Below are 26,877 nucleotides of genomic sequence, written 5' to 3'. Positions count from 1 at the left end.
TCTTGAAGAGTGCGGCGCGTGGAGTGCCTCTCCGCGTCACCTGCCGCGCGGTTGCGTTCGAGGCATTGTTTACCCGGCGTTCCACATCGCGAGTCGCTACAGAAAATGGGCCACTTCTAGTGCGCGTCTCAAGGGCAGTTTTAAAACTGAAGCAAAATGTAGGAGCATTGCTTTAAAGAGCACCCTTCGGGCAGTCTCGTGGGTGATACTGCACACGCTTAAGCACTTCCGAGCTCTGCGCACCGCCAGCAGCAAATGGTGTATAAATAGCTCATCGTTAGAATTCCGAAGAACGGATGGCGCGTGGCCGAATTCTCTAACACTTTGCGCTGCGGAGTGAGAGGTCCACAGATTCGAATCCCGGTGGCGCGCTTCCGAATTTGCGTCTTTGTAGCTTTTATTTATATATACATATTATACATATCCCGGACATGACGGCGACGGCGAAAACTCCGAGGGAGCCCATATAATTGATATCACAATAAAAGAAAAACAAGGGCACGTCTCTGGAACTTACCACGCGTCATAACCTATGCATTTCGTCCTCGTCGAACACTTTAGATTTGCTCGAGACGTAGAAGAGTTGAGACCCATCTCGACTCCTGCGAAATGTGAAATAAGGCACACTTCACTTGAAATGCATACATCTTCGCATGTTTATTTTTACGCGACGGTGGACAATATTTTCTGTCCCCTGTGTGACTGGCTTTGTTTATATTCGACTACAAAGCTCGTGATGCTAAAAGGCGAGAGAAGACTTACAGGCCCGTAGAACTCTGTGACTTCCTAGATTGAATGGCTATCTGTTCCACTGAAAGAGAGCAAAGGGAGAATGCGAAAGTGTAAGAAAGAGAAATAATTTCAACACTTCCTAAACGCGATTTATGGTATATACACGTAGTTCCGTTGTAAAGTAAACACGATGACAACTTGCTACGTTGCATGTCAAGTAATGCTTGCGTATGATCTCAATAACGATCAATACTGACTAGACAAATAAAGGAGCTGGAGGCATCTGCGAGACTGCAAGGACAGCCACATGGCTGGCTATTGTAGTGTATTGAATAAGTGTTCCTGCTCTTACATAGTGCACATCGCGCGAAGCCGTCCTTCAGCTGGGTTCGCATTCAAAAAAACGTCTTACGCTGCAATTGTTCGTAAGAAGAATTTCCAGTCAATCGTGATGCTGCACGTTGACAAAACTAGCTGGCCAATCGCAGTGAGCACTTTCGAACTAAAAGCTTTGTGAATTCAGCCTCAGAAATGCAAATTCATGTCCGCTTGGAAACCTCGTCTTCATCCTATATGATGTTCGTCTAGACGGTGACATTTTTGCAATCGTTAAGGTCCGTTATATTTCGCCTAATACAGCTACCCATACCGAACTTTTCTCCATTTCCGCAAGCTTTAAAATCTACTTTTCTTCGTATTTGCTTGTAAGCGCGATCCTCAGGTGAACGCTTGTGATAGACCGAATTGGGTGAGCAAGAAACCATGCGTCATAGTCGGATGAAAAGTGTTTACTCAGCTACTTGTTCTTGCGCAACCTACGAAGAAAGTTTTGATAACTGAGCGCAAATGCTCACAGGCCTGTCTTACGGCTTAAAGCTGGTGTAGATATGAAATCTTTCTTCAGTTCGCCGTTACAAGAACGAATGCTCATATTCACAAAACATGTGCGTAAGCGCCATCCTTGATTGCCTTTCGCCCCGAGGGGTCGTCTCGTTAACGCACCGATAGCTGCCACCACTGATGAGCACGTCAACGTTGAAACATACAAAAGTTGCCCTTGCGTATGAGAAATTTTGCAGATATGAATAAAGCTTTGTGTGTATGTCGCTCACTAAATGGCAATAACAGGTGCGTACGAAAAGATGTTTTCTATAGTGATGCGAAAAGCACGCAAGACGGCCACTGCAAGTTGTTCACCTAAGTGTCGATATGAACAAGGTATTCGATTTCAGGGCGCCATCCATGTGAAACTCCGAGGCATTGAGCGTCGATGATGTAGGCACTTGGCACACAGTGCTTAAATATATTTCGCTTAAATTCAGATCGCTGTTGTTCTGCCCAGAAGACCGGTGACCAATTTGCCATTGACTGCAGCAACATGCGTCACACCTTCATTTCTGGTTTAGATTATTTCTAAATGATTTACGTCCCTGTTAATTCGTCTCTTTAGACCTAATTTTCCTTCATCCATACAACGTGAGTTACAATTTTAAACCACTCAACGTGCACTATCGGTGCGGGCACCTACAGTGTATCAAGAAATAGGCTGCCGATAACGAAACGACTGCTAACTTGCGTCAACATACCTGATCTTTTCTGGGCATAAGGCACATCGTACACTCTGTGCGGCACCGCATAAGCGGACGATCCTCGGGATGAGCCACCGCCGCAGTATGTCGGTTCTACAGAGCTCAGCCCCTCGCTCTTGTAACGCTCGCCGCACACGCTACCTGAAAAAAGAAAAGCCGATTAAGCAAAAAAGTAATGCTCGTTGACAGTATGTTATCGTGTTTTTGGCACCCAACAACCCAAAAATCAACTTATATACATTATGCGAGGCATGACTATGAGGTGTGCTGTCCTACTCAAGATTCGCTGGAGTAAACTGCGGATAAACAAACAGGTTTAAAAGTCCTTACTAATACATCATTGTACGTTGTTTGTTCCATATGATTTAAATAATTGTTGGCGTTTTTCGACATACAACCACGCCGTGATTATGAGAGACGCCGTAGTGGAGGCTCCGGAAATTTCGACCACCTGGGGTTGTTTAGCGGGCACCTAAATCTAAGCACACGGGCCTCTAGCATTTCTCCTCAATCGAAATGCGGCTACCGCGGCCGGGGTTCGATCCCGCGACATTCGGGTCGGCAGTCGAACAACGTAGGCCACCGCGGCGTGTCATGATTGGCTCAGACGTTGTTCGTTTCGGAAGGCAAGGGCAGAGCAATCAACAAGGTGGCGCTGCTTCCGTTTCTAAAATGTGAAACACCTCAAGAAACAATGCCTCAGGCATCCCACGCAGAAGCAACTGCGAGTAATAACCCTGACTCACCCTGTGGCGTGCTTTGTGCAGCAGTAGCGTCGTCCGCGTGTCGCCGCATCACGCACCAAAGCACCGCCAACACAACGACAAGCACCAGCACTGAGCTGCCAATGGGCAACGTCACAGTTAGGTGCCGGTAGAAGGACGCCATCTTGGCGTCCAGCAGGTGAGGCTTGTGTGAAGGCACGTCTGAAAGACAAGCAACATACTTGAGTGTAATATGACTTCAATAAAAAATTCCTAACGAAGACGCACTCGAGGCGACCCCACACCTTTTAAAGCTCTTAAGCTCCGGATCGAAGTTGTATTAGTGGCTTTTCTTTTACAGCAGAGCTGTGAGGGCCGCCATTTGTCCATCTCGCGACGTAGACAAGAAATAATTATCATCATGCCGGCGCGCACTCTCTCCGTCATCTTCTGCATGCTCTGCTTCTCTGCCCGAACACGTGCGCCAAACGCGCGCTCTCCCGCAGCGAAGATTAGTCCGGCTTGGGATGCAATAACTCGGATGGCTAAAAGAACGAGTATAGAGAGAGAGAGAGAAAGAAAGAGAAACAAAGGGAAGAAAGAGGAAACATATATACAGACAGACATAGAGCTCGAAAGAAACAGACACAAAAATGACATGGAAAAAACAGAGATCAAGACGAAGGAGTAAGAAAGGGTTAATTAATAATTGTTGGGGTTAACGTCCCGAAACCACCGTATGATTATGAGAAACGCCGTAGTGGAGGGCTCCGGAAATTTCGACCACCTGGGGTTCTTTAACGTGCACCTAAATCTAAGTACACGCGCCTCAAGCATTTTCGCCTCCATCGGAAATGCGACCGCCGCAGAGGAAAAAAGGGAGAAAGATAGAGGAACAAAGAGAGAGAGAAAGAAAGAAAGAGGATGCGAGAAATAGACAGACAGATAGAGAAGAAGCAGGAAAAAAAGGCGACAGAAAAAGCGTGACAGAGATAGAGAAAGAAAGAAACAAAGGAGGAAATAGAAAGAAACACAGACAAAAAAGACACTTTAATTAATTAGGCTGCTTTGTGCTGTCATTGCTACGCTATACCCAATCGAACCCGATCGAAACTTAGCCAATACTCGTGATTTACAATAAGATCACGTGAACACTTCGTGCATCGGCGTGTGAATGAACGTGTGCGTAGACAAGCAGGGACTATTACCAAGTGTCGGCCAGCAGCTCTGCTGAGCCCCAGCCTTGCGCGACTCGGTGCAAGCTGCGCTATTTCTCTTTTATTGTCTGTAATTTTTATTTATTGCTGTTCACGAACCTATATCATATCCATTTTTGGCATTACTACCTTCTTTATGGCCTTCCAGTGAAGATAACTGCCTCGTGTACACTTTCCATTTCTGTTTTTTTTCTTTTTTCTTTTTCATTTCTTTTTTTTTTAAACACGAAAGTGTTTTATGCCGGGGTTCACCACGGCTCCACTGACGTATTTCCGTCACGGATATGACATTGTAAAATATAAAGGCTAACAGTGGGCAAAGAAAAAGTTCCGTCACTGGGAATCGAACTCGCGACCCCTCGCTCCACAGCGCGCAGCGCGAAACGATTCGGCCACGGACGGCACGCTCTTCTCAATACTAACGGCGAGCTATTTATATACACCATTTGCCGGTGGCGATACTCAGAGATCCGTGTTACAGCGCGTTTTCGTTATCGGTAGCGAGCTGGCGCGAAGGGCTCGAAGAGCGCGCTTTAAAAGTCACCGCCGTTGCGACGAACTCCGCCTCTACAGGGCGTGGTCGCTCGTGCGTGCGATTATCTCGTGATCGCTGTGGTTCGTACGTCTTGCGTTGAGAGCACGAAGGTCCTTGGCCCACTGCAGCGGCCGCTTTTGCGAAAGGAGCGCGGCGCTCACGCAGAAATAAGTTACAAATGTGACAGTTCGCTCACATCCTGTGTATGTTCGTTCCGTGCGTCCTTTCTGCTTGAGCAGCGCGTTGCACGTTTCGAGCTGCTTGCCGTTCTTCGCGTGACATTACAATTTGTTGCTGTAGCATTCATTCCTTCGCCCTTGGGGCGAAAGAATGCACAACAAATGCCCAACTACGTCACTGAAGACACGTTTCACTTTCGTGTTATACCGATTCCTATGACAGAGGGATCAGCCATGTTTTTTTTTCTTTTACTTCTGCTATACAATCACGAGCCATGTCTGCCAAGCCCGGGGGTACAGACCCTGCCAAGCCTTAAAAATGGCTTTTTGTCTGTACCCATCAAGCCCCATTAAGTTTCAGTGATCCTGAAATAAAATGCGATTTGATTGATTGATTGATTGATTGATTGATTGATTGATTGATTGATTGATTGATTGATTGATTGATTGATTGATTGATTGATTGATTGATTGATTGATTGATTGATTGATTGATTGATTGATTGATTGAAATTGAAGTATTACCAGTTTCGAGTGCACACCCTTATTTGAGCATGGTAAGATCCTACCACGGCATGCCACGCGGACAAATATTGAAAAGCACCTTCATTCAACATTACGATGGCGGCGTGGCATGAGTTCGTACTTGTAAATTTCAACAGTTTTAACAGAAGGCAGAATGAAACGCACCTCCATCAGGCGTGAGCGTGGCAAAGTTGACCTGAGCCGTGGTGCTGCCGGCGTCGTTGTGGGCAACCATGAGCAGCACGTACCAGGACCCCGACTGCAGGTCCGAGAGGACCAGTGGTTCGTCATGCCTGTAGGGCAAGTGGCTGGACACTAGGGTCCAGTCCGTCTCGGTGCTGCGTCTGTAGTGGACGGTGAAGTGGCTGATGGGGCATCCGCCGTGCCACCACGCTTCGGGGTGCAGCCAGGCAGCGCTGGAGTTGCTCGCCACCAAGCGATCCGGCTGTTGGAGCACGGGGCCTACAGAAGGCGACAGGCTGCTGTGACAAACGCGCTTTTCATTGTGTTTATTTGCAAACGTCACGGCATAATGCGGCGTCCTGTGACTTCCATGAAACTTCGTTTACTTCTTTGCGCAAGTTAGGGCTGGAAGCTTATCAGGTTACATTTTTTGTTTCGACTGTCTTCGTCCTGAAACACGGTAAAATGGATTACTAACGCTTGGTGCTTTGAACAACGCGATTCGCAGAACACGTTTTTGCTGCTATCACATTTTTTTTTACTATTTCTAAGCTGTTATTAACGTGCTGCTATCATATGGTTGGCCTCGGTGACGTGCCGTAAACAGATTGAGTACAGACCCCGCCAGATAACGTTGCTTCGCCGGTGTTGGTTTGGTTTTGTCAAGCCTGTATTACATGAACACAAGATAAGCACATGAACGTTCCTGAATTTCGAATCCATAAAAGAATGTCAAGGCAGCTTCGCACTAGAGGTGCCAAGCCTGAAGGAAGTACAGAGCTGGGCAACCTTCCTTGTTTCTCTTTCTCTCTCTCTCGTTCTCTCTGTATTTTCTGCCTCTTTGTTCGTCTCTGTTTATTTCTCTCTCTCTCTCTCTCTCTCTCTATTTCTAACTGTCGATTTCTCTGTCTTTTTCTGTCTCGACGGTCGCCGCAGGAATCGAACCCGCGACCTGAAGCAGAGCAGCGTAACATCATAGTCACTAAGTCATGGCGACGAGCGTGAGTAACAGGAAAAGGCCGTGGTCAAATTTATGTATATATTTCTTTCTGCACACATCACGAGAGTAGTTCAGCCAAGTGGCCTGCCGTAACAGCACTGATGCTTAAAACGTACGGTTTCCTTCAGTGGAGGCGGTGACGACATTCCCTTCTGGTCCACGTCCCACGTCACTGGATGAGCGCATGCGCAGTTGGTGCCTCGTGCCGCACGCGAGACCGGACAGCGCAAAGCTGGTCCTGTCACCGCCCACTGACTGCTCCCGCCACGAGTGCTCGTCGCCTTCCAGTCGCCACGAGACGTAGTAGGCTGCGCACGAGATAGATGTGAGATAAGGGAAGCACTGGAAAGTCATAAACTTCGCTTAGCATGTCGGCACTGGGACGGAAAAAGTGGACGTAAAGTAAAGAAGAGAGAGAAATGTCGAGTTAACAGAAGTTTAAGGGACACTAAAGAGAAACAATGAATCGGTTTATATCGATAAATTGTGCTCTGAGAACTCTAATGTCGTTACTTTCACCATCATTGGTTTATTAATAGAGGAGAAAATCAAGTTCAAAGTTACATTTTTAAATTTCTCGCCCAAATATCCCCGCGTGACGTCACGGATTTCAGAGTGCATTTATCGTATTTCGGCGCCATTGGCTCAACAAAATTACCCCAAACTTGTTATGTTAAGTCTATGGTCCCCTCAGAGGACGATGTACTTCATTTTTACCGATTAGGAACTACGAAGTCCCTAGTAGGCGCCATCAAAATATGTGACGTCACGGCGAATGATGCGGAAACTTCAGGGTGGCCTCGCCACCCACATTTTGTTTTTACGTGTTTTCTCGCTTACTACGCGTCTTCTCGCAGCAAGCGTGGTGTTTTTGGTATCGTGAAAGAGTACTTTACTAATACGAGAAAAATTGTTTTGCTCTTAGTATCCCTTTAAGAGCGCTCCTCGATGAATGACTCGTAAAATTCTGTAAAAATATACAGTTTTTCCGATTGCGGACCTTCTCAGAGTGGCTAGTTTTGTTGTTAACCACGTTTTACACGATATGATGGGGTCTCGCGAAAACACAACTTATGCCGCGCCTATATACCTCAGAATTGGGACACAAAAGTTTCACCTGCTCTCTTTTCCCCATTAATGTGTAGGTTGAGAGATCGCACACGTAGTTTTGTATACTTAGTTCAGAAAACAGCCGTCAGAGACACGGAGAAATTCGTAGCTTCCTCGCAAAATATCTTCAATCGAGCTTTTTCAGGAGTCAAAAAAAAAATTAAGACCTCTCTCATCTGCCCACTACAACACGTGCTACCTATCAAGTTGCAGGTTATTCGGACCTCGTATGGCGAATGCACTTGGTATTTTCCTCGGAGAGCGAATGTCTGAAGCGCACCTGTTTATACAGCGACCTGCACGGCCCTTTACTGATTTTAGCCCCTGAAGAAGGCGGGGGCAACTAGTGCATAAGGTTGTTTCGTGTTTGCATTATTTCTGCTCAAATGGACTTGCCTCCGGTGCGTCATCGCTGCGGCAAACCAAGCTTCTTTGTCAATAATGCAGCGTGTAGGCTTACTTCTGATAGGCGGATCGTCGAATGGGATGACCGGCCTCTCCCAAGCCAGCGAAATTGTCCGAGCCGAAGTGCCCACCACCCGGTACGTTGGCGGTGGAGGAGGATCTGTAACATCAGAGACGCGCAATCTGCTTTGGCGCACCGCTGTGGTCGATGAAAACGCCGGGGTAATATCATCCAGAGGAAAAAAACATCGCTGTTGTTTTGTCATCTTGTATGCACTGGACATTGCACCAACGCATGAATAATGTATTATAGTGTTACGTTACGTGTCTACTGTCGTTATTTCACTAAACCAGAGATACTTTTTTTGCTTCCTGTTTGACCTTCAATACCCGTGTTCTGCTGTAAAACAAAAAAAAAGCAAAACCGGGCTTTGCATAAATCAATATCTCGGGTACGTCATCGCACACAGCGAGTATCAGCATCATTTCCATACAGGCAGCATATACCACGACGAAAGGCAGTATATTCATAAGGATGCGCGTACTTAAGCAAGCAAAGGGCCATCCAAACACACTCATGTCCTTTAATCTAGCCTAGATAGCCTCGGAAGGTATCAAACAATGAAAATAACTGGGGTCGCAGATAGTCATGCCTGAATCATTGAACAGCTGCAACGATAAGTAAAACTATTATCGGACCGTATGCTGTCACCACCTGGTAGCCAGTTTGCTATGCTTTCATTCCATCGAGTATCAGTTCCCCACCTGTCATCACTTTATTTAAATTAAACTTTAGACAAGATAAATTGCACTGTTTCTTGACATTCGGCAAAAGATTGTGAAGTTAAAACCGCATACTTTCCGTGCAGAATTTTCGGTGAAAGTGAATAGCCATGGTACATTAACCATCATAACAAAATTTAAGAAAGCAAGCTGATGTTCCGATACAAATGATCCGGACGGATTAATGCGGCGAAATTTTTTAAGTCCCGTCACTATTTTCCCGTCAATGATTCGAGCTGTGCTTCGCTAGGTTACGAGTCTAAGATCGGCCTGTCGAAACTAAAAATCGATCAACACGAATATCTACACCACAGCTACCCTATTTGCACAAATATGTCATTCATAACGAAGATGTGCCGTTTCTGATGGCATCGCTATTAAATGCGTTCTTTCACTTAGGACCCAAACTACTTTGCATTCTTGAGCTCCCCTACAGCTGTAAATGTTAATACAATAACTGGGCGAGGCTTTGGCGACATGGTGCATTTTATTTGGTCCTGCTGGAGCTTCAAGGCCGAACGGAAGACTTTGTTTGACAATATATATACATAAGGATTTTCAAATGCGTACGTGGGACAGATAACGTTCACTGAATGTCAGATAATGTTTAGCAAGAAGGACTCGCGTCTTCCGGTGGAGCGTTTGCGTAACATTGAACTTGTATAAACCTTTGGTAGGAGATACATTAACAGGGAAAGAGACGCACAAGTAGCACAGATTTATAGGCTTATACCGCCTCTAGCAGATACCTAAGGAAAGAGCGAACAAACAGGCGGAAAGACGGGGAGGTTATCTAGTTCTTTGACCGGCTGGCAACCCAGCGCTGGAGGTAGGGTTGACGAAAGAGAATAGGAAATTCGGGCAAGGCTGGGGCACAGCAGTGGTGGTCGTCACTCGGCTGGTCCCGGCTTTACTAGGCACGCGTGCATTCACACACCGATACACGAAGTGCTCACGTGATCACATTGTAAATCACGAGTATCGGGTTCGATGGGGTTTCTCTGTTTCTTTCTATTTCTTTCTTTTTTAACCTATTTCATTCTCTCTCTTTTTTCGTTCTTTCTATCCTTTTTTCTATTTCGTCCCTTTCTCTCTATCTCTTATTCATTCTCTACTTCTGTACGCGTTCCCTCGCCCCGCCGAGTTATTGCACCCCACGCTGGACAAATCGGCGCAGCGGGAGCAAAGCAGAAGATAACGAAGCGAGCGAGCGTCGGTATGATGACGACGATCTTTTCTTGTCTACATCGCGAAACGCACAAACGGTGGGCACAACAGCTCTGCTGCAAAAAAAAAGGTAAAGAAGTAAAAACAAACAAAAAACTTAAGGACAATCGGGTTTAGAGGCAAGCACCTAAAGCAACCGAACTAGGAAGCAACCGAACAACCATTGTACGCGACCAGCCATCCTCGAAGAGTCTGTACCCTTAAAAGGTTAGCTTAACGCGCACGTGCCCAAACGTGCCCGAACTCCCCACTGCTCTCACCGGCAGCCAGGGTGCGCACTACGTGAGTGCCCGACGGGGGTCCCGGTCCCTTGGCGTTGTAGGCCTGCACGAGAACCTCGTAGCGGGTGTCCTTGTCCAAGCCGGAGAGCACGCCCTCTCGCTCGTGCAGCGTGTGGTAGCGCAGGGGCTCCGACGTGCCCTGTCGGCGGTAGGCGACATAGTAGCCGTCCACTCGTCCGTCACCGCTCTTGCTGCTGCCCGGTGGGCTGGGAGAGGACGGGTGCTGGTTGCGGGGAGGGAGAGATACACGCTAGTTCGACTTCCACGTGCAGCTTTTCGAAAACATAAATGAATTACTTCACTGAGATCATCGTTATTTTTAAAGGTTATATTGCGTTTGTAATAATGAGCAAAGAGGCTATAACCCATCTCTCGATCAGCCATCGCAGTTACTTTAAAAAACACTGGGGTACAATAGACCACATAATTTAAAAGCCAGTAAGGAAGAAATATTGTCGTAGGTTAGTATGAAGTTCAAAGCTTCGAAGGAAATCCTTGCGGATTTGTCGGGAAAAGAAATTCTATCTCTCCTAGACTTCTCAGATTTCTTTTTGAAAAAAAAAAACCCGCTCAGCTTTTCCTTTGTAACTTCGCGTTTCGCGCAGGCGGATGTCAACCTTAGTCCTCTGATTAGCCTTCTACTATCTTGCGAGCTTCCGCAGAACTGATTTCCCATATTCAGAATTGATATCGCGAAATCAGTCGTTCTTCATACTAAAAGAAACTTGTGCGAGTCTGGTCGACTCGCACAAGACCAGTGATTATACAATACAATGCCATCGTGTTGACACATCGGCGTTACGCTTCGCATTTTCCTACAGTACGTCAACAACACTTCCATAAGAAGAGAAAGAAAATGTGTCGAATGTCGTGTCATATGCGATTGGGTACGTTCTATACGCTTACTTGGAATCATTACGCCACAGTAGCACAGAACGCGCAAGGTGGAGAATAACTTGGAGGACGCTTGAGCTTCGCCTTCAAGAGTAAAACGCGATAGCTTAATCGGACCGTGTTCGTATCGCCTTCCCAACAGCTAGCCTGGCTTCGCTTCTCGGTGGAGACCTAAACCGTGCCGCAAGGAAAGCCAAAATGCGGACGCCCTACAGCTACAATATCCATGCATGCAGTACGACGAAACATGCCCACATGGCGGGACGATGCCGCCTAAAATGCGCGCCCCGTGGGCCCTTTGCGCCATCTCGCGGGTGATAGTCAAGCCGCTGAAGAACCTCCGAGATGTGCGTACCACCAACGCTAAATGGTGTATATAAATAGCTCGCCGTTAGTATGCTAGAGATTGTATGCGTGGTGGCGGAGCGGTTAAACGCATCGCGCCACGGAGCGAGGGGTGGCAGGTTCGAATCCCCGATCTCACTCTAGCCGAATATTTTTTAAATGCGAAGCATTTCTTTGCGAACCTCTGGCACTTTGAGCGTTTCTTTCTACGTATCTCTCTATCTATCTATCTAGCCGCCTACGTCTGGGTGCTCTCATGATCGCCTCCTTAACTTGGTGTAGACCAAACTTTGCATGGGAGGGTAAGAGGATTTGACGAAGATGATTGCCGGGTCATGACATGAATAACGCTAAAATCCTGTCGCGTACGTCGTCAAACACTTTCCACTAGACACATGAGGCACATACCCGTTTACCATGGCCCGCGGCGTACGGGTATGTGCCACAGTTGATTGACAGTTTATATCTACCCAGGACCGACGAGAACAGACATTGGTTACTTAAATGCTAAAACGCTAAGGAAAACCAACACCGGCAGCGTTGACTCAACGAATGGAAATAAGGAAAATTAGGATCCCAGAAGGAATCGAACCCAAGCATTCTGCGTGGCATTCAGGTATTCTACCACTGAGCCACGCCAGGTCTATAAGCTGGTTTGGAAAAACAGCCTACGCAGGCGTAATATCGGTGCAACGTGAATTGTGGTTGTGGTGCTGGCTATCTAATTTTACAAAAAAGCAATAAACTCTACATGATAGTCCTACGATATCTACTACTCCTACGATAGAGGCGTCATATCAGATTAATGTTTGTAGTTCCAGTGTTGACTCCGCTTTTATAGCAGTCTAATAAACATTACGTTTGTATTCCTATGATTCAGCAAGCTATATTGAAGCATTGCTCGACCCTGGAGGAATACATTAACGAAAGTTAACATATGATATCCACATCACCGCACCGTAAAGTGCACCTCGTCCACCAGAACGGCGCAGTGTCATCTTCATTTCTTACGAGGCTGGGCGATGGCCTCATGCTGACCGAGGATGATGCCAGATTGATTGACAGCCGCTTTGTAGACTAGGCTACGTAGCACATACGCCCAGGTAGTCTACGAATACGACAAACACCATCCACTGATTTTGGTCTACATAGCACTATCCAGGCCTACCAGCCTCGACGGCCTATACCTCACCAACGCGATGGGTGGCTTCAGGTTCCGACATGTCACCGGCTCTGTCGACAGAAAATTTGTCGACGAAATGACCGAGGCATCCACGAATTCCAACAGATCTACCCTACCACATACATCACTACACATGGAACCCTCGTCACCACGATCACGACCGGATCCTATAACAAGTCATGACCAGCTGCTGGTGCTCACTTATCACGGTGATGATGCGCTTGTTCAAGAACTGTCAAGAATTTCTTGCACACATGTACACGGGTTCGTGAAACGTGTGTGCGTTATCGGGACACGTATACGCACTACATATCAGCTTACCGCTTGTTGGTAATAACCACGTTGCATACCCAACCGTAAACAACTGGTTATATAACACATATGCGGCTCTTCAACATATATATGTGTGCGTATAAAATTTATACAAATCTTTAGCGTCATTTTGTAACGTGCCTCTCAGTAAAAAAAAAGTTACGCCACAGTCCCCTACCTGCCGCATGCTTCGCATAACATCGACTCCCACGGTACGTGGGATCTGCCAAATTTTTTTATTATTTCTTTATTTGAATCTACCTCGAATTTTCGTTCCCGGACAACGCTGATTTTTCGCTCACAACCAAAGACACCGACAATTCATTAATTCTCTCTTCCACCGCAACCACCGACAACGGAAATTCTGCGAAACGATCTCTTTAACACTATCGCGTTAAAACAAGAGCCAGAGCCAGGCCAACAGCTCTGAAGGTCTTTCTGTGAACCTGCGAACGGAGGCTGTGCGTGCCTACGCGCATAAAGAGCAGCTAGGCCCTGTGACTGTGCCTTCTTCAGACTCATACCTCGCCGCAAAACTATAAATAATTTTGTTCTGCTTAGCCGTTGTGCACTGCAAAGTAGCTAACCTTAAAAAAAGAAATGGCAATTCTTCATTTACACAATACCGTTGGCGAAGTCATTAACTTACTATATTCAGTGTAGAAACGGCGTGTACTCACCTCAAATTTTACTGATATGCTTCTGGAGTCGATAGGTGCGAGATGAACGTTGCTCGGTGCATTGCGAGGAGCTGCAAAGACATCGCAGCAGAACAAAACAACTGGAACATCAGTCACGCATGAATTGAAAAAAAAAATTATAATAATAGTAACGCCTGCTTCTGGAATGCTCAATAAAGTGCATTTCAGTTGAAAATTAGGCGTCTTGTCAGGAGACAATATATCTGCTTATAATATTGGATTCCCGATTTTATCCAACAAGTTCAGTTGTAAAGATTTCAACTGATTCAGATGCTCAGCTCATGAGCTTTGTTTTTCTTTTCTTTTTCTTTCTGACGTTGCAACGCGTATGACTTTAGGTGCCGGAAAACTATGACAAGCTCCTCAATTTTGTGAAATCAGCCATTTCTCGCTTAACATGTTTGATGCATATCGTTAAATAGTGTAATTATTACCAGCGTGACGCTCGGGTCACATGTAGTAAATACACTTGCTGTATCTTACTAAATAATGCGACACTAAGAAAATAAACCCACCGAAAGACCGGATATATCCACGATCAAGAATAAACACCAAAAACTAGTGAATGTTACGAAAAAAAAAGCAAATTTTGTGATTACAAAGACATTGAGGATATACATATATTTGTGTGCCCAAAGGAAGGGGGTTGACCTCCCCGCCTTCTGCCTTTGTGTTTCCTTCCTTCCTAAGTAAGGGGGCGAGGACCACCGGAATTAATGAAAAAAAAAAAAAAGAACGAGTAAAGAACTAAAAAGCAATGTCGGTGTGCGCAGGTTTGGCTGCGAAAACAAAAAACAAAACCGCCGTGTGCCATTTCCAAAAGTTCTTATTCTTCTAATATCCGTCTCTTAGAGTGCACGGCGTAACAGGAAGCCGAATCTCCGCAGAGCATTTATCAAAACACCATCAAGCAGGTTTCTGGCAATAACGATACGTAGAGTACTAGTTTACGAAGCGACACCTTTATGACACGAATACATCCGAACTGACGTTAATCTCTAAATGCAACGACTGCTGCATCGATTCCTCGACAGCGACGTGCGCACGAAGAGAAATACTTTGGTGGCTAATAGCCGGTCTTTGGAGATTTATTCGGGACGCCATTCCAGTGCTCATACCCAACAGCCGCTCCTTCGTGCACTCGTCCACCACTTTAGCCTAAAGTTGGTTCACCCTTACTCACAACGCGGCAGCTGCATAATAGATGTATGGCGGCGTGAGGCACTTAAGTGTAGAGCCCGTTGCTTGCTCGGCGGATGCCGTTTACGTCGGCGACGGGAGTCGCCAAGTGAAACGCTGCGAAAGGACTAGTCCCAGCGATGACGCTTCTGTAGCCGCTGACAAAAGAGGAGGAGGTGGTAAGAAAAAGGACTCGGTAGAAACGTCAAGGTAAGGGCAAATATGAATGTAAAGAAGAAGGCTATTTGCCTGTCAGATGGTCAAGCAAGAGTGCGAGCCTTAGAAGACAAATCAGCCAGCGAAAATGTCTCTTCTTCGTCGTACATATCCGTCACGTTAAGTCAGACAGTGGTCAGCGTAAATTTTTTTTAACAGCAAAGCTGTTTAAACCGGCCGTAAAATGTCGACCATGCCGCAAAACTATCATCGTGATGAACGGGTATGTGCCACAGAATTTGGGCAAATCCCGCAACTCATCGCTACGGCGTGGCCTCTAATAACCCTGCTGGGTGACATCAGAATGACGACGAGAAGAAAGAAAGAAAGAAAGAAAGAAAGAAAGAAAGAAAGAAAGAAAGAAAGAAAGAAAGAAAGAAAGAAAGAAAGAAAGAAAGAAAGAAATTCTTGCCGAAAAAATTTCTTCACGAGGCGGTATTCAAGCCCTCGTACCCTCGATCCGAAAGCGAGCGTCCTAACCGTTCGGCTTTCCAGGCAGGCTAGCGGGGCATAGCATAGCCTTGTACAGTATAGTGTAACAATGGCGTTGGAAAGGGAAGCGAGCACGAGGAGGAGAGATGTGATGGTGAGGAGGAGGGAATGGAGGAGGGGAGAGGGTATAGCGTAGCACAGAAAAAAATGAGAGAGAGAGCAATAGAGAGAAAGAAATGCAGAAAGAAAAGAACGAGAGACAAAGAGAACATCAACGAAAAAGAGAGAGGGAGAAAAGATAGATGGAAACATGAACAGAAAAATTATTGACAAAAATTATTCACGAGGAGCCCAATCTATCCAGAGAGTGATGGGGTGTCCTAAGTAAGTGCGTACTGCCGAGGATGAAGTCGTGCCTCTCGAAGCTGTAGACATGTCGGTCGACAGGGAGTACGAGCGGCGACGGACCCGTGCTTTGCTGTGCCAAGCTTTGCGCGATTTAATGCAAACATTAAATTCCCTCGGGGAATCCCTCGGGGCTTTCCCTCGGGGAATCGGGCGGAATAATCGTGCGCCCCATTTCACGCGCGCGCACACACACACACACACACACACACACACACACACACACACACACACACACACACACACACACACACACACACACACACACACACACACACACACACGCACACGCACACACACGCGCGCACACACACACACACACACACACACACACACACACACACACGCACACACACACTCTTTAAGTACACTATATTGCAACTGAAAAGTAAATAAATAGGAAATGCACGGGTGTGATACATAAACGTACATAAGCATACGTAAACTACACTCTTCATCGGCTTCAACTTTCCCGAAGCGCTCCTCAACTTTACGAAGTTGGAAAGTAACGATGCCTGAAACTGAAATTGCATGGTGGGTTGCTATATTTCAGAAATATATAGCCCATTGTTGTCTGATATTACTTTATTTGAGGCTCGAAAGCTTCGGTAATAGGTTTCGTTCGCAACTCGCCCGAGGGCCACTTACGTTCGTCGTCGGTGTGGACCTCCAGCGGAGAAGTGTAAGGACCGGGCCCCAAGGCGTTCTCCGCTCTCACGGTGAACAGGTACGACGAGGAAGGCTCCAATCCCCGCACGGTCACCTTGGTCTCGGTGCCAGACACCGTCACACTGTCCTCCCACGTGCCTGCCAAAAATGAAATCCTGAGTCCGCTGAGGAAAAGGCGCTCGTTTCCATCAATTAGTTTGGCGTTCATTTCAAAACCAGTCATAATGTGTCTAATATACTGTCGTGAGCAATATGAGAGGGAACACAGGAACGAGTGGTAAATAGCATCAAACCCTAATCCCGTCGATACTCGGCTGGCGGAATTAAAAATAAAGTGGTAAGGCCAATGCCTTTCCTCGAACTGTTCCCACCCCCACCACTTATCTGTTTTTACGACACCCAGAACGTGTATGACGTAGATAAGGACTTGATATTGAAACGCCTGTTGTAGCCCTCACGCGCGGCTAAGATAAATATTGTTTTTTTATTGTTCCCATTTCGCTGTATATTGACTTTGTGCGTGACACACGCACAAATACGACTCGAAGACCGGATTTACAGCACTGTTTTGGGCAGAGCTGTAGACATAAGGCTACCGCCCTCTTCGTCGTCTGTCCGCCTTATCACGCGATCAGCCGCCGTTTTGTATAAACACTAGCGAGACGGGACGGCGAACGGTATGCAAAACCGTGGCACCCTTTCCACAGCGTTTCCGACAGCGGCCACCGCGAAGCGCCCGACATCTAAACTCTTAATCAAGTCCCGCTTAAAGTGCTAGATATAGCCAGGAAACCGGACAATTTTCGTCTGGTTTCCTGGATATAGCCAGCATTTAACCAGGACCTGATTAAGAGTGTAGTTCGAAGATATTTGCTACGTGCTTGTGGCTGGGCTCACGCTCGTATTACTCACGACAGTACGATCAGCGTCGTTTGCATGTCATAATACGCTCGTCTTCAAAGCAGCCGTAAATTAGGCTAACTGGTGTGCATTTATATTTTCCTGCCCTATATACTCCAACACGCCAACGGGAAGTGAAACAAATACTGTTAAACAGAGAAACACTCTCGTGTCAGTCTGTGTATGCCTTCAATTTTTTTTTTTTTTTCAGTTGGCGTGTTCCAGCATGTCGTGCAAGAAAATGTGAAAATTTGTCTTCACAAAGCCCCATGATATTATTTAATACAAAGGCAATCGCTCATTCGAGAAGTAACAAGAAGCACGAATGTGACGTCGTACCCTCCTTGTTTATCCATCGCAGAAGGTACTGCGTGATGGGCATGTTCCCGTTGAAAGGCTCAGTCCAGCCAAGCCGCACGAACCTGCTGGACGCTTCGGTCACTTGTAGACTGTCAGGTATTCCGGGAACATCTGTAAATGATAATATACCATACTGACCAATACCACTGCCGCGCAGTGCCGGTGCCATCGCTTTTCTGGAACCGCATTCAAGAATATCATTTTTCGTGTAACGACAAGTACTGAACTTACACCAGAAAGTTTATTGAAGAAAGCTTACATCAGCGACCACTTGAAGCAGTAGCGCTTGCGTAACTCGGCCATCTGAGCTGGGTCAAAGTAATACAAACAATAGTAGGCCATGAAACGCTTCAAAATAACCAGGGATACGTGCGCCAGCTATCTAAAAGCTTGAACTCTAACTGTTAGGAATACTGAGGAGCCGCTCCCGAACAACATTTTGCCCTGTTTTATTATTATTATTATTATTATTATTATTATTATTATTATTATTATTATTATTATTATTATTATTATTATTATTATTATTATTATTATTATTATTATTATTATTATTATTATTAGTCCCGCAGCATGGCGCCGAGCCGGGATGCGTGTGTGCTCTCTCGTGCCCTTTTTTCGGTAAGCAGCAGTTTTTCCGCTGCGAAATCTGCGAAAAACGTGTGCACGCGAAGTGTGTGACTTGGCCGGATGACCAACTGCAGCTCTTGAAGTCCGGATCGCGTACATTTTCGTGCAATTTGTGCGATTCCGCCCAGCATGGTGACAGGCCTAACGACGAGACCGAGGTATGCGCGACGGCGGCGTGTTCCCTGCCGCCACGTGGTTCCCCAACCGGTCCACCTCTCGCCCCTTCGGGTGACCTGGGTGAGGAGGTAGCCGGCCTTCGCCGCCTGCTCCTCGACGCGCTGGAAGGGATTTCGTTCCTGAGTGACGAGGTCTCACAGCTGCGGGAGGACAATGAGCGCCTGCGAAAGGAACAATCCCGAGTGGCTGAGCAGCAGGTCCGTATCGTCGCCTCCCTTCGTGGTGAGGTTCGTTTTCTGCGCGATGAGCTGACACGCTGCGTCACCCCCAAGCTAGGGGAACGTCCTGCAAAGTCTCCAACGGCTGCAAAGTCTCCAACGGCTGCAAATTCTCCAACGTCTCCAACGTCTCCAACGGCAAAGTCTTCCGTGAACTCCGACACCCCTGCGACCTCTGATACGACTCATAACACCGAAACGCTCCCACCTTTTACCCCACCACCAGGTTTTCAGCGTGATTTGAAGCTCCGCGTTGTGGGTCGTACGGAAACCTCTTCGGCCAATGTCACAGTGAGTGCAAGAAAGGAAACGAAAAGAAAAACACATGTATCTACTGGAGCCATGGACTCGTCCACTTTGTTAGTGGCTCAAATCCCCCAACGACCCCAGCGGCAGTGGGCTATATTTGTGTCCAAGTTGAGCCCTGACACTACATCTGCTGACCTCAAGAAACACATTGAGTCTGTTGACCTTTCTGCCATTTCCTGCCGGCGGCTCAAAACAAAATATCCTTCTTACTCCTCGTTCTGCGTTACAGTTGACGAAGATACATCGAAACGTCTGAATGACCCGTCAATGTGGCCGTGCGGTTGCATTTTCAAACCATTCCGTGGGATTCTCCACGACGACATACTCCATCCCTCAGAGTGCGCACCCGTTAGCAACGGTGCCGTGTAATTTGGATATATTTTATCAGAACGCTCGTGGTCTTCGCACTAAGACGCGCGAATTCTTTGCTAATGTTGTTTCGTCTTCTTTTGACCTTATTGCGATTTCTGAAACGTGGCTGTGCAGTGAAATTCCTTCCTGTGACTATCTTCCGTCGAACTACACCACCTTCCGCAGTGATCGGGACTTCTGTGCAACTAAACAAAAAGGTGGTGGTGTATTGATGGCTATAGACAGTTCTCTAAGATCTGTTAGACGCAAGGACATAGAAACAATTTCTGAATCAATTTGGATCGAAATTAGTCTTGAGCACTGTGAAAAATTGTTGATTGGATGTTTCTATGTATCGCCTAGCGTTTCACCAATTGCTTTTAATCAGATCGTCTCTTCTATTGAAAATGTGGTAATTTCACATAAGAAGCACAAAATTCTTGTACTTGGCGATTTTAACACACCAGGAATTGACTGGACCACACTTAAATTTTCTCATTATCATCATTTCTTAAAGAACAAATGCAGCGTATTGTTAGATTTTCTCGCTTTTAATTCCCTACAGCAGCACAATAGTATTGCCAATTCCTGTGGTAACGTCTTAGATCTGTGTATTTCTAATAATCAACCTATCGAAGTATCACTCTCTCACATCTCTCTTGTTCGTCCTGACAAATTTCACCCACCACTCAAACTAACACTCTGTATTTCACCAGAAAACCAAGCTTTCCCAGAAAAATCGACAAAACGCCCAGATTTGCCTTCAAGCGAGGTGACTACGTTGGCTTGTACCATGACTTGTCCACCACAGATTGGTCACTGGTAACTGACAAACCCAATGTTGATGATCAAGTCGATCAGTTAACGGAGCTTATCTTGACCAGCATGCGCAAGTTCATTCCCCAGTATACACCTCACCATTGTAAATATCCCTCCTGGTTCTCATCAGAACTTATAAGTGCACTGAAACATAAAGATCGTGCACACAGGAAGTATAAACGTTCTGCATCAACTCATTTGAAGGAAGAATTCTGTCGTTTTCGTACTCTTTGTAAACGCCTTTATAAACGGGATCACAGTCTATATATTTCATTTTTAGAAAAAAGCGCGTCTGACAGGCCGGCTGAGTTTTGGAAGTATGTGCGCAAACGGTCGAGCAAAAGTGGCGAGTCCTTCAGGATACTGGACCCAAATGGAGTAGCAGTTCAAGCCGTTGCTGACTGTTTTGCCATGCATTTTTCATCTGTCTATAAGTCTCCAGCCTCTGTAGCTAGTAACGGTCGACAGGTTAAGGCAGTTGGCACAGCTGATGCTGTGTCGCTAGATGAAGATTCCATTTCAGAATGCATTAAGCGCTTGAAACCATCCTTTTCAGCTGGCCCAGATGGCATCCCCTCTGCCATACTAAAAGCCTATGGCAGTATACTTGTCCCAGTATTGACTACCATATTTAATAAGTGTCTGCATGCTTCAACGTTTCCTAGCATGTGGAAAACTGCTCGTGTTTTCCCAGTGTTTAAGTCTGGCTGTAAAAGTGACGTCTCGAACTACCGCCCTATTTCCCTTCTTTGTGCCGCATCCAAAATCTTTGAGCTTGCTCTTCACAAAATATTGTCTTTTGATGTAAAAAATTCATTGATTGTGAATCAGCATGGGTTTCTCGCTGGCCGCTCAACTGTCACTAATCTTGCCAGTTTCATGATGCAAGTCTCCACGCCTATTTCGCAGAGAGGACAGGTTGACGCTATTTACTGTGACCTTAGCAAAGCTTTTGATGTTGTCAGCCATTCGCTGCTTGTGGATAAACTTGCACACTTTGATGTTGATTCTTCAATTGTGAATCTCCTCCATAGCTATCTTCTTGATAGATTATGTTACGTTGCCGTTAATGGCCAAACGTCCTCTTTGTATAAAGCTACTAGTGGGGTTCCTCAAGGATGGGTACTGGGCCCACTCCTCTTTTTAATTTATGTTAATGATGTTTCTTCTGTCATTCGGAATTCTTCTTTCCTTTTGTATGCCGATGACATAAAGATATTTAAGGAAATTCATTCAGTTATCGATTGTCGCTTGCTGCAATCTGATTTGTGTTCTTTTTCTGAATGGTGCAGGAGCAATAACCTCTCCCTAAATATTTCAAAAACCAAGGTAATTAGTTTCACTCGAAAAACATCTAGTGTGGCATTTTTATATTCTGTCAATTCTGTGTCGTTGTGTAAGGTATGTGAGATCAATGATCTAGGTGTTCTTTTTGATAGCACCTTACACTTTTCTGCTCACGCTAAGCGTGTTGCTTTGCGGGGTCTTCGCACCCTAGGCTGTGTTTGCAGAATGTCTAGAGAATTCCATTCTCCTGTGCCCTTCCGAAAATTGTACACCGCGCTATGTCTTCCTCAACTAGAGTATGCATCTGTGATCTGGAATGGCATTCCTAATTCCAGCATCAACGCCATTGAGCGAGTCCAGAAAAAATTCCTAAGCATTTACAACCATCGTTTCGCTAGAAATGACTCTGGATCTCGTTCTAACGCTGCTGGATTATTATCATTGCCATCACTTTGCTGCCGACGAAATCGCGCTGATCTGTTATTTCTTTACAAGCTTGTGCATGGTATCATATCCTGCCCTGTACTGCTCAACTGTCTTAATTTCCGAATTCCACGTAAGCTGACCAGAGAGAATAGACCTTTTCATGTAACCGCCTGCCTCTGTGAACATTCGACCATTGGCAGGATACAACGTCTTTACAATGCTTACTTTTTGGAGCTCGATGTTTTTCACAGCTCCCAGTCGTTGTTCTGCTCCGAGCTTTGCACTGTACTTACATAGCCTTGTACACTGTTGATATTTTTTTTTCTGCCTGCGCATAGTTGTATATGTGCAATTATGTAACGTTTTTTATCCCTGATATTTTATTATGAATGTTTCCTTTGTTTTTTTTTTGTGTGCGCCAGTACAAAGACCTTACGGTTGTTCCTGGGCACATTAAGTAAACGTTTGATTTGATTTGATTATTATTATTTCAAAAGCTTCTCAAATGTTTTGTCCTTTATCGCTTTATTGGTATTGGCGTTGGGCTTCTTCCTTCAGTTATAATGAACCAAGTATCCCAAGATACAACGTTATGGTGTAATTATAGGAAAAGGTTATATCCATTAATCATCATCATCATCATCATCATCATCATCAGAACCTGCGACCTTCGTATATGAAGGTCGCAGGTTCGGTCCCTGCCAGCGGCAAGTTGCTTTTTCGTACACTTCACTTTCTTCACATCTATATTACAGTTATAACAATACACTTAAAACAGTACAATTAACGCCCGCTATACCTTCCGCGGCTTCGTTATCTGCTGGTTTTCATTAAGGTTGCCTAGGATTTACATTCACCTCGGTGATCGTCTTGCAACCACGCCGATCGTTTTCGTCGATGGCGGAAGCTGTACTATGAACTAGAGGTCTTGTAATACCATGCAAGCTCAGGAATACATAAGTGTTTCTTCTTCAGTCTTAAATAAAAGATTAAGCAACTTGACAGTTGGCGGAAGAGTGCTGCCTTCTATTGGTCGAACATGCATCGACCTTGCCCGCTCTTTCTCTAATGGTAAAATATTGTCTATACGTTTGAAAGGGTCTCTAAAACCTCTGAATATGCAAAGAACGAGCGCGTTATTCTCTCCGGGCGTTTCCCGTGTTTTCGGCACAATTCGTGACGCCAGCAGTCTGTTCACGGGTCGTCATGAGGAAACAAGCTCTCGATTGCTCCATATACGAGGGATATCAGTTAGTGATTGTCCTCTACCCTGCCCTGCTTTGCCGTGCAGTCGCACGCCAGTTCAGCCTCGTCGCGCGTGACTATCGCGCGTGATCAGATGATTTCACTTCGTTTTCCGTGTTTTCGACTGCGCAAGCGGAGATAACAACATGTAGCCGAAAATCGCGAAATCATGAGACGCTCAGCGCTTAGTGTTGACATTGTCCACGTGTTTTATGAAGAAATAAGTGTCGAGGGAGAGATAGCGCCTTTATAGAAAGGGTAGTGAAGGCGATAAAGAAACCACTCTCTCGTATTTTAACCCTGAGTAGTTTAGAGGCCTTTAAGGAAAGACTTGCCTTGAACAATCAGGTTGATGTTGGTCGTGTCTTCTCCAAAGTCGTTCGATGCGTGACAGGTGAATAAGGCATTGTCCGACTTTTGGGTGTCCGTGATGGTCAGCGTTGACCTCGTACTGCTGGCCTCAACGTGCTCGACCTGAGAATATCTGCAAATGAAGTAATGTGCTTGGCGCTCACTCGCGAAAGCATACACGATGTGGCGTACGTTGTTTTAGAAGTGTAAATGTGCAGTTGCGCCTATTGAACGATCGCTAATATTAAAATTTCGCATAACATAAATATCAATCTCGTTACCTAACTGTTTGTAGACTTGCTAGCAAGGTATGCCGCTTGTATTTGCAAACAAAACAGGCTTATAGATGTGTGTTATGCATTCTAACCGACAAAATAGCATCTGTAGCATGTAATATGCGGAAGCTTAAAGAACTCACTCGATCAGAAATGTCGCTCCTGCACCGTGTCGGTGCGCTGTCAGTGCAAACTCCAGCTTGCGACAAACGGTAGTACTGTAATCTTCCGCAATATCTCCAATTCCGCACAACCTTTCAAATGCGGCAGCACTTGTTACCCTGCTCATATTTCATCCAAGAAAAAAATACCCTCATTAAGGGGTTGAAAGTGGCTCCGCACGCCAAAATGTAGGACTTATACTTTTCGTAGGAACTCTACAGATTTTCAAAGAAGGGATGCATCGCCTGCGTTGAACATCCCTAGCGAGGCCAATTTGTCCAGATAGCGGTGACGTTTAGCGTCGTTCGCTAATAACCACCTATGCGTTGACGTTAAAAGAGTGGGGACGTGATGGTGACTTGCTCCGTCTAGCCGCGCGTTTCATTCCCTCTCTGCAGAGTTAGCTGCAAGATGAAAAGTCCTTGGAAACGACGGGGTGCTGCCTTGAAGAAGACAGGGCCACTTGTCAAAACGTTGGCTCCAGCGACACCACATATTCAAGGATTTTTCACTGTTCCAAGCTTTCACCTTTCCCGGAACTTTATGCTTACGTCAAAGGTAACTCTGTGTCATACTTACTCGTAATACTTCATATGAGACGCTCGGGCACAGCAATTGCCCGGCGTGCCATTACGAGGTTAAAAATCCACGTGTAGCAAAAGCTATCTTTCTTCTCTTTAACTCTCGGGGAGTGGGCTGCTCTTCGAGGCGCGCAGCGACGTGCTCCGTACACGAGTCCAGCGGGCGATGTACGCGGACAGTTTGGACACGACGTGCCCGCTGTGTCACACCGCAGACGAAACAGTCCGTCACGTCGTGTTGGACTGCGCGATCCACTCTCGGGCGCGATCCACTCCGTGGGCCAAAGCACAGAAAGTGCAGAAAGTTCGGCAGCTGATGGCAACGACAACGCCCCGTGCGAGGTAAACAGCAGGCCCCCGATAGCGCTGAGCTTCAGGAAACCGGACGAGCACCCGCATTGGGAAGCAGTGGATGTTACGAAGCGGGCACTCGAGAGATGGTGGCAGGCTGGCCACTCGAGCGCCGCGACGGTACAGCGGCAGCAAGAAGTGACAGCATCAGCAGTTGGATAGAGCTTCGTCAGTGACGCCGCTGATGCTGTTAGCCATTTAACAGCGCCAACGAGAACTTTGTGTAATCGCACCAAATTTATGTGTCTATTTACTATAATTTTTTTGGCCAAGATCCGGGATTACGTGGATCGCCTGTTAGAAAGAGAAGGGCCACAAAGATCATCATCATTAGTACCTCTGATCCCCGATGGCCGCGATCGGGACGCCATCTTTAAGCCACCAGAAGCGCATAGGCGTGTCGCCAGTCGGTTCGCACTGGAGGTTCACCGTACTTGCCCGCTTGGCCGATGTAGTAGACTCCTTGGGTGAGAGCCGGGGGCTGCCTGTGTTGAGACGGTGACAAAGAAAAAAAAAGAGAGAAAAAAGTACAGGCGGCCTGTATAGGTAGGTGTTCGACAGTGTGGCTTCACACAAACTTGCGAAATAACAAATTCCGCACTTTCGTCCTACGCTACAACCATGGCGAAGGACTTGTTGTTGGGCTAGTTGGTGTATGCGCCAGCGTTGTAGCGCCTGCGTTGTACGTCTTCGTGTCATTGTATTTGTGTCTTCGCGCTACACTATGACGATCAAAAATGGTGAAATTTTGAAACCACGACCTTCGGACAGTGTCTGCTCAACTCTCCACGTTTGATTTTGATCCGGAGTGACCCACGACAATAGCTACAGTTGTGAGCGGGCTGTGTATCAAATAAAAACAAACAAAAGGCAAGCCGGAATAAGAGCATAAATGACGTAATAGCAGCTGTATGCGTTTACGCCAGTGGCATTTCCAGCATTCAGAACGCCCTCTATCTTCGTTTAATTCACCGTACTCCTGTGCCCCTTCCGTCAGAATAAATGTACTCCGATAAAGTCATTTTGGCGCAGAGCGGTTTACAAGAGCGATTTCCGGAGACATGTGCGTACGAGCTTCACAACCGAAATCAAGTTACAGACGTACCCGCTTCTAGGGAGTATATAGTATGCGCCCTTATACAGCCGATCGGAAAGTGAAGAAACGGCCGAGCCGCCCAAACGATAGGACAGAGCGCTATGTCCTTTTTCGTTTGGCCGGCTCGGCCGTTTCTTCACTTCTTGTGATGTCCTTTACCAGTTCAAGTACATTCACGCCATGCATTGACAAAACACTTCGTACAGCCTAAATCTATTTCTAAGAAGAAGCACCACCGAACCGTTTAGGTGAACGTAACCTTGTTGAATGTAATCGACAAATGAAAAATGTCTAAGCCAGTTTCACCCCAAGTGAAAGCTGTACGAACTGCGGAGCATTGATTCGACTGCTTCCCTTGTGTTTATCTTGTGTTTTATCGCTCTTTCTGCTCTTTTTTGTTTTTGTTTTCTTGTGTTTATCTGCCCTCTTCTGGCGCTGGCGTTCAAAACATACAGCCAGCTCGGCTTGTGCGTATCAAGCGTGGGACTTGCGTGATGCCAACGCGAGACGTGAGACAATGACAGGGCGGTACC

At 46.2% G+C, this 26,877-nt stretch overlaps 1 protein-coding gene across 1 annotated transcript in view; it reads right to left on the bottom strand.

Moving 5' to 3' along the window:
* The window catches only part of LOC119381537 (Down syndrome cell adhesion molecule-like protein Dscam2), a 217,984-nt gene that overhangs the window by 3,028 nt on the left and 188,079 nt on the right, over positions 1–26,877 (bottom strand). Inside the window, exons 13-25 of the mRNA XM_037649311.2 lie at positions 25,586–25,733; positions 23,864–24,012; positions 18,046–18,177; positions 16,786–16,944; positions 13,885–13,955; positions 10,450–10,693; positions 8,235–8,339; positions 6,781–6,972; positions 5,647–5,943; positions 3,068–3,247; positions 2,319–2,462; positions 763–811; positions 518–602 (exon numbers count right to left, since the gene is read on the bottom strand). Coding sequence (XP_037505239.1) covers positions 524–602; positions 763–811; positions 2,319–2,462; positions 3,068–3,247; positions 5,647–5,943; positions 6,781–6,972; positions 8,235–8,339; positions 10,450–10,693; positions 13,885–13,955; positions 16,786–16,944; positions 18,046–18,177; positions 23,864–24,012; positions 25,586–25,733 — 1,949 coding nt within the window. The 3' untranslated portion in view covers positions 518–523. The remainder of the gene's footprint in view (positions 1–517; positions 603–762; positions 812–2,318; positions 2,463–3,067; positions 3,248–5,646; positions 5,944–6,780; positions 6,973–8,234; positions 8,340–10,449; positions 10,694–13,884; positions 13,956–16,785; positions 16,945–18,045; positions 18,178–23,863; positions 24,013–25,585; positions 25,734–26,877) is intronic.

The sequence above is a fragment of the Rhipicephalus sanguineus genome, chromosome 2 (assembly GCF_013339695.2).
Source record: "Rhipicephalus sanguineus isolate Rsan-2018 chromosome 2, BIME_Rsan_1.4, whole genome shotgun sequence".
Lineage (NCBI taxonomy): Eukaryota > Metazoa > Arthropoda > Arachnida > Ixodida > Ixodidae > Rhipicephalus > Rhipicephalus sanguineus.
This window is presented reverse-complemented; position numbering and strand designations above follow the sequence as displayed.